The following is a 12,867-nucleotide window of genomic DNA, read 5'->3' as shown; positions in this document are numbered from 1 at the left end:
ACTGGGGAAAACCCTGAATAACTACTTCCTTTCTTACTTCAAAATAAGAGTCTTAAACATATAAGGCGTACAGGACAGTGTCAAGTTTACAGCATTCCCCTACTTTTCTGCGGCTTAGGTCAGACTTACTTCACTATACCAAAATAAATCCCTAAAATCTGTTTACGTTTGTCTATATCTAACTAGATTCACATTTTGGAGGAGTGATCTGCCTCATAAAAGCACATTTTGATGTTCAAAGTCATGACCCAGATTATTATATGGATATAAATGTGTAAAAAAAACTGAAAAACTATCTTTGTAATTATTAAACAAGTTTATTACACATATACTATTACCATACACATAAGGAATTTTAAGATACAGTAAATGTTTAGTGATGTGCTTCGTTTTGGCATTAATAAAGACATACAGTTTCCCTTTTCATTTAGATTTCCACAGGATTTTACATAACAGCCTATTTACATATATGTGTGATATGTATCTGGTGTCGTACCATAACCGTGTGCTTCGTGATGCTTTTGTGCTCTTACAGCACCTTTTGTGTTCTTACAGTCAGATATAATCAAGAAGACAATAACATTTGAATTACATTTTTAATTTTAAATAATCAAATAACAGTAAGGGGAGAGGTGTGAGGGTGGTTGCTGCTCACTTTTAGGAAGGCATTTGAAGCACGTCTCGTGCGCGTGCCGACTTTCAGCGACGCAGCACAGCGATACTTGTCGCTCCAGTTTCCGTCGCAGGTGTCGGCCCGGATGTGTCGGGACTGGCAGTGCGTCGGTTTAGAAGAGCTAAAGCGCAGTGTGTAGAAATTCTTGTCAAATGCATTTGGTGCGGTTTCTTTTTCCTGAAGGACAAAACTAAAAAAAACGAAATTCCGGAACCTCCGTGACAACAGACCCAACCCATACAACAAAGTTTAACAACTGGCAACCGTATGCAGTGCAAAGCAACAAAACAAAAAAAACCGCTAAACAAATATGATTTCACACCATAAGACCTGTGGCAGGTTTTAAGGTCCGAGTGGCACACAGTGGGGCTGCAACTCATGACAGGTGAGGCGCCGGCTTACGATGCTTCTTTCTTTTCCTTCTGGGCATTTCGGCGAATCTTCATCTCTGTCAGCTGGATGTAGCGGACGGCGTTTGTGTCTGTGGAGAAATCGAGAGGAAATTGTCGATGTGTTTTCTCATGAAAATGGTCATGAATGTGTCACTTTGCAGGCATTTGGCCAGTCAGATTCCCGTTGACGAATCCTCCGGCAGAACCTCAGTCGGCCTTCAGTCGTGATAAAAATGTAGATTAAAAGATGCGTGACAATGCTATTAAAGGGATAGACCAACAGTTAATGAACTTCCTTGGCGTCTTCAAGTGAGTTTCTTGGTTTCAATTGAGATTAATTGGACCTGGAGGTTTAATCTGATGGCGAGTCTAAAGCTCCTTTCCTCTGACGGGAACTGCCTCACATGCTCCATCCTCAGTGCAATGTTTCACACAGGAAGGTGATGGATGGCGCACCGTGTCCAACCTCCATTTCCTGTCTAAATAACAACATACTTCTGTTTGCATAAACTACGACGACATTTTTGAAATCGGAGTTGTTTCTAAACGCAGAAATTCACTTTGCTCTAGCCGTTAGCTTCAGGCTGCGTGTCCAGTTGACGTAGATTTTTACTAAGCAAAGACACAAAGAGGGTTAATTACTGCAGGAGAAACATGAACTGCTTTAAACTGAATCAGGTGAGTGTTTGTGCATTATCTCTCTAGAGATATTTTTGAAGGCCTTCCTAAGATTAAATGATTGAAATTTAGTTTATTGGAAGAATTTCTACCCACAGATTAGCTTTAGGGGTGACAACAACAGCGTAGCATCTTCCACAGCACAGTCCACTTTAGATGTTTAAATGATTGCCGACAATCCCAGCCTGGTTTTCGTTTCCCAGAGTCTCCGGAGTTTCATGGCTTGTAGCCATGACAGAATTTCTTAACTCATAATGAGCTCCCCAGCACACGCATTCAACGTCTGCCTCTTGTTCCCCCGTGTGCCTGCCCGGCCTTGTTCGCGGAAAGCATTTCTGCAAGACGCTGCCTGCTCCTAGAACCCGACACAATCCTTTCAGATCCACGCATGAAGGAGAGAGTGTAGCTTTGACATGACGCACGGAGGAGCGACGGCGAGGGTTTGTGTGTGGACCACGTTTGGGTTTCGAGTAAGCAGTCCAATCTGCCACTTTGATTGGGATTGAAATATTTCATCGCTTTTAAAACTGAGTGACAATCAATCTGCGAATTCGTTACTAGTTTGCTGACAAAGCCTGATCTGACACGAATAAATAAATATGCACTCAGACCTACATGTATCCTCCACGGATTGAACATTCAAATAACAGAAATTTTCTTGGAGATATTACTTTTTGTTTTTTGTTGTTTTTTTCAAGCGGAGAGCCCCCTGACCTTTGCCGCCCAGAGCTTTGAGGCCCCCCATTTCTAAGACAGTGCTGTGACTGCTGACCTGATGGCTCCTGTTTGTTCGACTCCTTCAGGTAGTACAGGGCCTTCTGGTAGTCTCCCAGGTGGTAGTAGGCCACTCCAGAGCGGTAAAGGGCTTTGAAGTTCTTCCCTTCCTTGAGAAGCACTTTCAGGCAGTACTCCTTCACCCGCTCGTAGTTCACCAGCTCCATTTGCAAGAGGCAAGCTGGAACGGAGAAAGACGTTAAGAGGTCACATTTGAACGTTTTTCGTCTTTCGTGCACGTAATGATGTATTTCCTGTAAAGTGCATATTATAATTGGTTATTTTTGGTAACCCGACTCACTGGGCATGTAAAGAGAAAGGGTTGTGGGTTGGGAGCAGGGCCGGATTTACAAGGATGTGGGCCCCCGGGCTGAAAACCGTTTGGTGCCCTATCCACTAAATAAATAAATATTTATATATTGCTATTGCAAATTTCAGTACATTACATTGTCAAACTTTGCATAATTGAGTGTGAACTGATGATACCAACTGAGAATGGCTTGTTTAATATCATAACATCCCCTGATCACTACATTTATGCTGCTCCCAATAAATAAATGAATACTATAACTTCACAATTGACAGGGTTTCCCCTAGTGAATTATAAGCCTGGCGGGCCACCAGGCTTTACTTGTGCCCACATTCGCTAAGCATTCTCTGTTTATATGCTACAGGTGTCTTTATACATCAGTAACAGTGGTAATAAAGACGCGTTAAAGTGTCTCTTTGGTGAAACAGTCGGAAGTAGAATGACATCGTTACGGTCAGTATGTGAACACACAGGAAGTCTGAGGTCAGGGGTCATTTTTCATTCACCGGGGCTCCGGAACCACGGCCTTCCGACACGCTGACAACTTCAGCAAATAAAGAGACAAGTGAAGGATGAAGGATATAACAAATCTGGACACTTTTAATTAGGATGAAACAACTCAAGTGCAATTTTTTATTTTTTTGTTTCATTTTAATTGTATTTTTTTTACGTTTGTCTTTTTAAAGATTTTGGTGTTTACATAGTGTTAATAATGTCTTCTGATAACACATAACTGCCGGGTCATATTTTCAAATTTCCTTGTCAACTTTAAACAGTTTTTATCCAAAAACACGGCGGCTGCTGGGTGACTGCGCTGGCGCCCCCTACCATCAGACTTAGCAAGATTTCAAGGGAAACCCCTGCTTGATATGGGCCTATGAATCTTTAATGACGGACAATGTTTGCAAAAAATACATTCATACATTTTTTTTTTTTTAAATCTGTGGCGCCCCCCAAAAACTGGTGCCCTGGGCTACTGCCCCTGTAAGCCTCTCCTAAAGTCTGGCTCAGGTTGTGAGTCGTTGCTAGACTTTCTTTTTTTTTTTTTTTTTTTTTTTTGTGGCAAATCAACAGTGAGTGAGCATCGGTGTGACAGGAAAACGTCTCCTACCAGCCAGGCTGTTGTAACACTCCAGCTCCGCATTCTCCATCGCCCCCTTCTGCTCGTCCGTCAGCGTGCTGGACTTGCTGATGGTCGGCAGGAGGGTGGACGTGGACTTGGGGCCGGGGTCCGGATCCCCCAGCACCCTGCACAGCCCCTTGATCTCCAGCAGAGCGCGGTGGTACTTGCCGATCGCCTCTCTGTATTTCTTATCCTTGTAGCACTGAGTGCCTTGGCTCTTAAAGTCCAGCGCCCGCCTCACGACGTCAGCTGGCTCATTGTGGGATGGTTGCTTCAGCATCGACCCACCATGATGCCTCTGCTGCAGGAGCTGGAGCTGCTGCTGCTGCTGATTTTTGCTATCTTTCGTCCGGCTGCCGCTGTTGGGGGGCTGAACGCGCTGATGGAGCCTCGGGGAGCCGCTAACGCCGCCGCCGCCGCCGCCCCTGTTGGCGGTGAGGCTGCCTCTGCCGCTATCCACCCTCTCTTCGCCTCCAGCCTGGACCGCACTCATCTTGGACCCGTTCCCTTTTAATTTCCGTCTACCCTGGCCCTCCGTGGTATTAAAAAGAAAGGAAGCCTGCGTAGGAGGGGGGAAAGTGGAGCTTTTCACCGCATCTTATCGCCTGTAGTCGCGCCTTTCGCCTCGCCAGTGTCGCAGCTACGTCCTCTCCGTGCGCAAACCTGCGCTGCGCGATGCGCGCTCCTCTGTTGTAACCAGCTGCCCGCGTGTTTTCTATTCAAGCGAACCGATTGGTCGAAGAAGAAGAAGAAGAAAAAAGTAGGAATAGTGCATCCATTATAATTCCCCAACTAAGTGGTTTGATTTCATTGTGAGTCTGAAAAAGAAAGTCCTGGCAGAAGGAAGTTATATTAAGTTATATTCTCTTAGTCTTATTTTGGGCGCCTCTTATTGGTTGGCTGTAATTACAGATCACGACGCTTTTATTGAGAAACCGCTACATTTCACCTCGTTTCCTATTTTAGCGACCAGATGTGTTGGAGCTGAGTAATGTGGACTTGGAGTCGCTTAATCAGTTCTGGACCTAATGAAATCCCAAAACACCTGGACCGAACCAGTACCAGGACTTTTTCCGCCCCTTCAAATATCAAAAAAAAAAAAAAAAAAAAAATCACCTAACAGGATGTGTTATTTTATACATTTCTTGACTATTCTAACCTTATTCATTTCATGTAGTGCATATTCAATTTAGTCTAAGCAGGTTTCCGTGATTACATAACGAGACTTATGATAAATAAGTTCAGAACAGTGTCCGTATGTGTATTTCTGTGTGTATTCTGCACAACTCAAGAAATTATCAAACACAGTTTTGTTAGAAAAAAAGTCGTATGAAGAAAAAGTTGCAGTTAAGATGTCGCTTACTTGTTCAAACTTAAAGTTAAACTATTTAAAAGGAGATACCCCCCCCTAAAAAGCATATTTACATCCTAAACGCCACAAAGTATTTTAAAGGATCTCATTTTACAGTCAGGAGAAGGTTACCAGAAAAATTCACAGATGCAGTTACCTGTTAATTGGAGAAAATATTAACCAATATAATGTTTAATTGGAGGTTTTCTATAGTACACATGGTATTGCTAATAAATATTGTTACTGTGTAAAACTTTTTTTTTTTTTCACAAAAATACATCTTTTTGGATACCTTAAAAATATATTATCACCACAATAAACTAGTTAGATTGACTAAATGTTCAGTTCATCTACAAATAAAATGTACAAAAAGTAAATTGTTTTAATTCTGAGTTTAAAATATTTTCAAAGAAATGAAATAACAACAAATCAATAATTAAATGATTGGTTTTGCTGTGTTTTAATGTATTTACCTTTGTTGAAAGTGTATGCTCAAAATATCCAAAATGTATTTAACACGTTTTATTTACCAAATCAAATTATCACCTATCACTCTTTTTTCTGCGCACAAATTATAAAAAAAAATATTTTGACAAATTCTTCAAACTAAATCTGAAAAAAAAAAACTGAATAAAAAAAAAAAAAACAATTAAAAAAACTAATAATTATCCCCGTTAATGCATTAAAGCATACGTCATCGACCTTGATCTGATTTTTATTCTACACATAATGAAGTGACTGGTCATAACAGCTGTAGACCATGCTAACACCTTTACGCCACAAAGTTTAACGTTTGGCAGTTTATCAATAATACATGACCTACACATATAAATATACTTTAATACTTTACTGAAGAGCTATTTCTGAACAAACACAGTGAAGTATGGAGGAGTATTAACCGCTAATACACATTAATTCATCTATGGTTACATAGGAATCAGTGAGAAGTGGTGCTGAATCAGCTTCTTGAATAAGTACTCCATTTCTCAGTGGAATATTTGAATCATGACCCAAATTCAGTGCAAGAAGGGGAGGGTGATGGACAGGGGTGGCATATGAAATTATATTCTGACGAAGTCTTTAATAGCTGCTTGTGACAAATTGTCTTTTGGCTCATCTTGTTCCCAATTGAGCAAAAAATCTTCTTTGAAACTTTAAGTTTTTTGAACTAAAGTCCAGCTTCATTGTAAACATCAGTTATAGAGGCTACTTTACATCTCAGTTCCTGGCAGGTTGATGTAAGACATCAAAACAGAAATGACTTTTTAAAAAACTGACAAAACAATGCATGAAATATTTCCTTCGCAGCTTAAGATGAATGTCTTTCTAAATAGAAAATTCATGTTTGCACGTTTACCTGTCAGTGTTTTTTAACTGTTTTTATAGTTAAGCGTAACTGATGTGACCAGTGTATAACAATTTTGCGACGTTCAAACCGTGGTGTCATAAAAGAGGAAATGTGAAATAGGAGGAAAAAATAATCAGAAAAAAATGTTAACATAACTTGAAAAAGCTTATCGTATCTTAATGGTACTATAATGTACAAACGTGAAACATAAACAAACGTTTGCTGCAAAGGCATACTACTGAAAAATACAACAAAGTAGCTCGTAAAAGCTTAGACTCGAGTGATATTATGGAAGAAAAACAGATATTTTAAATGAGTATTGAGCAGTAACGATTTCCAATGGGTTGCGTCATTAAGCTGCGACACGACGGACAGCAAAGACGCAATTTTTAAGAGACTATTTGTTTACTGTCATGGCGTCGGTTGATTTCCGAGGTAGGCTAATTTCTGTGTTGCTATGTGGAACGCGTTAGCTGGTTTATTTAAGATTTAAACATTGTAATTAACAGAGTCTAATGTGAAACGAATGGAATAAAGCTTAAATTTAGAGTTGGTGTGTTTTAAAGGCTTTTAGTAACGCTGTAAGGTAACGTTAGCATGCCAGCTAGCTTTGATAGCTCCGGTGTTCTTATATTATATGGTTCCAGACTTCATTTCTTTTACAGTGTATTAATTGTTTTTTTGTTGCTCTTAAGTATTCAGCTTCTTTAGCTTATTATTTCTGTTATATTCGTGTGTCAAATGGCAGGGAATTAAAATGAGGTGTTTATTGCCAGTCGTATCTATAAACAAATCCCAGGTTTTTAGATGGTGTTGGATTGTAGATAAATAGAAAATTCATATTACGTTTTGCTTGCACACAATACGTTTGCATGTCAGTATTTTTTAACTGTTTTAAAACTATGGTGTGATGAGGGGAAAGTTGAAATAGAACAAAAGAGCACAGCTATACATATATTTTTGCAAACAGGATAAAGATATTAAATATCACAATGTGTGTTTTAGAGCTTCCGTCCTGATTGACAGGTGTAAAGTGCTAAAAAAAAAAAGTTTTTTTTTTTGTTTTTTTTTTTTACCACCAATTAGAAGCCAGTTTCAGTATTGTGTTAGTGTACAATTTATGGAACATGACTATAACAAAACTGTCTGTTAAAACATTTTCAAGATTTTAAAAACTGGAGAAGTGTGAAATGTAACAATACTGCCCGTTGATGACTTGCCAATGAAGCCTGTTTCCATGGTAACTTTGCAGACAACCTCCTGGGCATATCGTGGGTGGACAGCGGCTGGGTGCCGATTCTCAATCCCGGGAATGTTCTGGACTACTTCTCCGAGAGGAGCAACCCGTTCTATGACCGAACCTGCAACAACGAGATTGTGAAGATGCAGCGGCTCACTTTGGAGCACCTCAAGTAAGTTTATGATATTTTATGACTACGCTTTTTTTTTGTGTGTTGATTTTTTTCTTCTTCTTAGATGTGCCAAAAGTATAACCGTAAACTGAAATTGACGCACAGAATTGGAACTGGCTGTAATACAGAAACTCCAAATCTCTAAGGTTTCCTGGGTCCTGCTTATTAACTCAAAGTGTTTAGCTTCCTCCCATATTAGCTCTGCTACTTTCTCTCTCTCTCTTTTTTTTTTTTTTACTTTTTAAGTTTTACATCCATCCATCCATCCATCCATCTTCTTCCGCTTATCCGAGGTCGGGTCGCGGGGGTAGCAGCTTCAGAAGGGAGGCCCAGACTTCCCTCTCCCCAGCCACTTCTTCTAGCTCCTCCGGGGGAATCCCGAGGCGTTCCCAGGCCAGCCGAGAGACATCGTCCCTCCAGCGTGTCCTGGGTCTTCCCCGGGGCCTCCTCCCGGTGGGACGTGCCCGGAACACCTCACCAGGGAGGCGTCCAGGAGGCATCCTGACCAGATGCCCGAGCCACCTCAACTGGCTCCTCTCGATGTGAAGGAGCAGCGGCTCTGCTCTGAGTCCCTCCCGGATGACTGAGCTTCTCACCCTATCTCTAAGGGAGAGCCCAGCCACCCTACGGAGAAAACCCATTTCGGCCGCTTGTATCCGCGATCTCGTTCTTTCGGTCATGACCCAAAGCTCATGACCATAGATGAGGGTGGGAACGTAGATCGACCGGTAAATCGAGAGCTTCGCTTTTTGGCTCAGCTCTCTCTTCACCACGACAGACCGGTACAGCGCCCGCTTGACAGCAGACGCTGCGCCAATCCGCCTGTCGATCTCCCGCTCCCTTCTTTACATTATGAAGGAAAATGTTTAACAGCTTTAAAACTGTAACCTCTACAACCTTGGTAGTTCTACCCTAACCCAAACCTTGTAATTTGCGCATCCCTAATCACTGTGCGGCTTATCGATCATCTGATTTTATTTCTGAATACCGGCTATAGCCACATGTAAAAACAAAAAACAAACAAAACATGAAGTTTGTCCTCAAAGTGAGGATGATACTGAAAACTGTTTTCCCTCCATGTTGTTTTTATTTCCAGTCAGATGGTGGGAGTGGAGTACATTCTTCTTCACGCTCAGGAACCAATCCTCTACATCATCCGTAAGCAGCAGCGGCAGTCTCCAACACAAGGTGAGCGGAGCAACACACCACACCGCTGCTGCGTTGTAGCCAGTGCATGAACTTTATATTTGAAACATTGGTAATAAGATTTTTCCTTCCTGCCACATGTAAAAAATCTCCGTCTAACATTTTCTAGTGATTCCTTTGGCTGACTACTACATCATAGCGGGAGTGGTGTATCAGGCTCCAGACCTGGGGACGGTTATCAGCTCCAGAGTGGTAAGTCTGGTTAATTATAGCTGCTCTTAGTCTTTTGGTGTGTTAAGATGCTGGATTTATTTTTAAGCTTTTGTCCTCTTTGTATTTATTTTGTGCTGGTTTAGCTTTCTGCAGTCCATGGAATCCAGTCGGCTTTCGACGAGGCCATGTCGTACTGCCGCTATCACCCCTCCAAAGGATACTGGTGGCACTTCAAGGATCAGGAGGAGAGAGGTTGGATCTTTTTTTTAACTTAATTTATGTTCCCAACCTGTGGTTGGTTGATAATTACTGAAACATACAGCCCTTTGTGAAAGTAGTCATGGCACTAGAGATGCACCGATCCAAGATTAATATCTGTATCAATATCCGTATCGGTCCCAATATTGGGGGGGAAAAAAAACCTCAATATCAGGTATGGATGACAACGTGCCCGATCTGTAAGGCCGGATCTATTCAGCCTAATTCTATGCTTTGTGCTTATGAGCGACATCATGCTTTATTATTTAATTTACATCATATTTAGAATTCCTAATTGTACTTTCTGAACTATTTGAAAGAAAGTTTGTTTCGGTTTATTTATTACATTTTTGATGAAGGTAGTGAGCCTATTGTTTTTGTCAGTTTCCGTTTATTTATTTATTTTACATGGACTGTTCTACTCCTAGTCGCACTGACTGAATAAATTAAAGTTGTGATGTTTTTACATGTTTGACCAGGCTTAGTGGAGCTATTGGTGGATTTAAATGTGATGTACTGTATTTTATGAAATAAAATTGCAATTCAGTACTTTTATATCTGTGTAAAAAATAAATAAATAAAACAAACAAACAAAAATAAGTTTTAAGTCAATGTATTGAATTGGTATCGACTGATACTAAATTTCAGATAGTGGAAGTGAAAAAAGTGGATCAGTGCATTCCAAGATACCACTCTTTTATTTTCATTTTTCCTTTACATTTTGCCATGTTACAACCACCAACTTCAGTGGATCTTATTGGGATTTGACGACTTGAGGAAGCTTTCAGCCTGCCTGAGTCAACACTTCATAAAGTGACCTTTTTTAGTAAATATATCTCCAGGCGTTTTGGTTTGTCTCTGCCAATTTCGTACATGTCGAGACTGAAATGTGGGCGTGTTACTCTTCAAAGGTTTGCTCCATCTATGTCAAATTGGATGGAGAGTGTCTGTAAATATCCACTTTCAAGCCTAATTCCAGACTTTGACTGGGCTGTTTTTAGTAAGATAGCATAAATTCAGAAAATTTGAATGGGTATGAATACCTTTTTGCAAAGCCCTGTATGTGTCAGAACTATTCAACAATGCAAATCCAAAATCATTTCCCACATTGCTTTCTAGGTTTGCCGTCTTTCTCAAAGGTTTCATAACTAACTTTGTCGCTTGTTGCAGAGAAAACAAAGCCTAAATCCAAGAAGAAAGAGGAGCCCAGTTCTCTGTTTCAGAGGCATCGCGTTGACACACTACTTCTGGACCTCAGATCAAAGTTCCCACCAACTTTTTACCAGGTACCTCTAGTATGTCTACATGATTATTCATACTAGAGTTTTTATTGAAACCAAACATCTCGCAAATGATTGCCGATGTGTTTTCTGTCTCTGATTTCAGCCCAAGCCTGGCGACAAACCAATTCCAGGTATCATATTATATCGACATAAAATTTTGAATCTGAAAATGTGTACATTTAGATGAATTCTTCATATTAATCCCAATTAATCAACCACAACCTATGTTTCAGTCGAGGTAAAGAAGGAGCCTGAACCTCCCGCAGAAGCTGTGAAACAAGAGGAGCGGGAGCCGGCCACCAAGTCGTCGGCGCCGGCTCCGCCGAGCAAACCTCCGCCTGAGAAGAGGGCGAGGCTGCAGTAGCGGGGAAACGGAGCAACATTGTATTCCACTTCCTTAGCTGGGAGAACAGCTGCCCTCTGGGAGTCGTTGTGCTTCGCCCCCCTCACCCCTCCAAAAATGCAACCTTGTCTAAAGTAAAGAATTTTTTTTTTTTTTTAACTGAACTGACACAAAAGGACGTCCCATCTCTTTTTTGTAGACTTAGAGGAGGAGCTTAGAGCTGAGTGCGTTTCAGGGCAGCTGGACTGAAAACATGGCCGACCCGGGTTACGTCAGTAGGATCTCTAATGTGGATTTTTTTGTTTTGTTTTGTTTGTTTTTGTTTGCAAAGGTCAGCATTAGTGCCAGCTGACTTTTTAATGTCGGCACACTTTTTTGTTGTTGTTGTATTGATTTCAAAGGACGGTTTCAAAGCCTGCTTTTCAAGAGATGTCATTACGTTGACAGTGAAGCAAAAACCAAGGTGCTGACTTCCAGCTGTTTCTAAAAAAAATATCCACCACACTTACTTTATTTTGTGATCAAATTATTGAGTTGATGTATATATTTGTTTCTTCATTTGATAACTTTTGACGAGTTGTAGTTTCCTATTACCTTAAACACACCAAAACACTTTACTGCTACCTTGTCAACTGCATGCTACTCTTTTTCAGACTAAAAGTTGCTTATGGGTAAAGCATAAAGGGGTTTGAGGATAAATGGTTTTCTTGATGTGCTTAGTAGAACCCTGTTAAGTTTGCTGATGAAATGTTCAAAATTGGGTTGGTTTGTAACCACATCGATGTTTTACAGCCGTGCCAGAATCAGAAGGGTTCAATATGCTTTTAAATCACAGTGAAAATGCAGAATAAATCCAGATAATTGGACAACATCCTTCCATCCAATCTTCGATTTTGATTAATTGTTTTACTCCGGCCCGCTCCTCTGGAGAACATTTTTTTTATATTTTTGTGTGACGAGAAAAATAAACCTTTCAACGAAAATATGTTGTGTTAGGATAATTTTAGCACCCATCAAAAAAGTTTTAATTAAAAAAAAAAAAAAATCAACGCTAGGTGTCTCTATCGTTCCATTGAGCCTTTCTGCTGTCTGCCTTCAGCAATAGCAATTAAGATTTAAATACGTTGTTTTAAAACATTGCTAGACATAAAAATGGAGCATTATTACTAGAAACTTAGATATTGGACAAATAAATATCGTAAGAAATTTACATGTTTTTTTGATTATTTTCCATCTTCCCATTATTTTTCCTGTAACGCTCATAGATGTAGAAGAACAGAAGTCACACGAGCGTCAACGGCGTCCATATTGTGAGTGGCACTGTTTTAAGGTTTGTAGGTCACGAGCTCTAGAGGCTTAATGATGAAAATACAACGGACAAAGACTGGACACTTTATCACTGTATTTTTTAATAAGCAGGTCTAAATAATAATACATTTCTTATATTTCTATAGTAATAAATGTATTAATAGACATTTATTATATATAATAAAGAAATCCATTATCATACAATAATTTATAGTACAGTAATATATTATAATGAATAATATTGTCTACATATTA

At 40.2% G+C, this 12,867-nt stretch overlaps 2 protein-coding genes across 2 annotated transcripts; one reads left to right on the top strand and one right to left on the bottom strand.

The window, feature by feature from the left end:
• Positions 1–303: 303 nt before the first annotated feature.
• On the bottom strand, positions 304–4,988 carry ttc9 (tetratricopeptide repeat domain 9). Its single transcript, XM_005808995.3, has 3 exons — positions 3,939–4,988; positions 2,516–2,698; positions 304–1,154 (listed from the first exon to the last, which is right to left on the bottom strand). Exons 1-3 carry the CDS (start codon positions 4,441–4,443, stop codon positions 1,072–1,074), a joined length of 771 nt encoding a protein of 256 aa, XP_005809052.1. The 5' UTR covers positions 4,444–4,988; the 3' UTR covers positions 304–1,071.
• A 1,792-nt stretch (positions 4,989–6,780) lies between these two features.
• On the top strand, positions 6,781–12,353 carry med6 (mediator complex subunit 6). The gene is made up of 8 exons (XM_023352175.1): positions 6,781–7,084; positions 7,902–8,061; positions 9,158–9,249; positions 9,377–9,459; positions 9,564–9,672; positions 10,849–10,964; positions 11,065–11,092; positions 11,195–12,353. The coding sequence occupies exons 1-8, from the start codon at positions 7,063–7,065 to the stop codon at positions 11,323–11,325; spliced, it is 741 nt and encodes a 246-aa protein (XP_023207943.1). The 5' UTR covers positions 6,781–7,062; the 3' UTR covers positions 11,326–12,353.
• Positions 12,354–12,867: the final 514 nt, after the last annotated feature.

Source organism: Xiphophorus maculatus, chromosome 19 (assembly GCF_002775205.1).
Source record: "Xiphophorus maculatus strain JP 163 A chromosome 19, X_maculatus-5.0-male, whole genome shotgun sequence".
Taxonomy (NCBI): Eukaryota; Metazoa; Chordata; class Actinopteri; order Cyprinodontiformes; family Poeciliidae; genus Xiphophorus; species Xiphophorus maculatus.
Note: the sequence above shows the minus strand (reverse complement) of the source record. Positions and strands in the feature narration are given on the sequence as shown.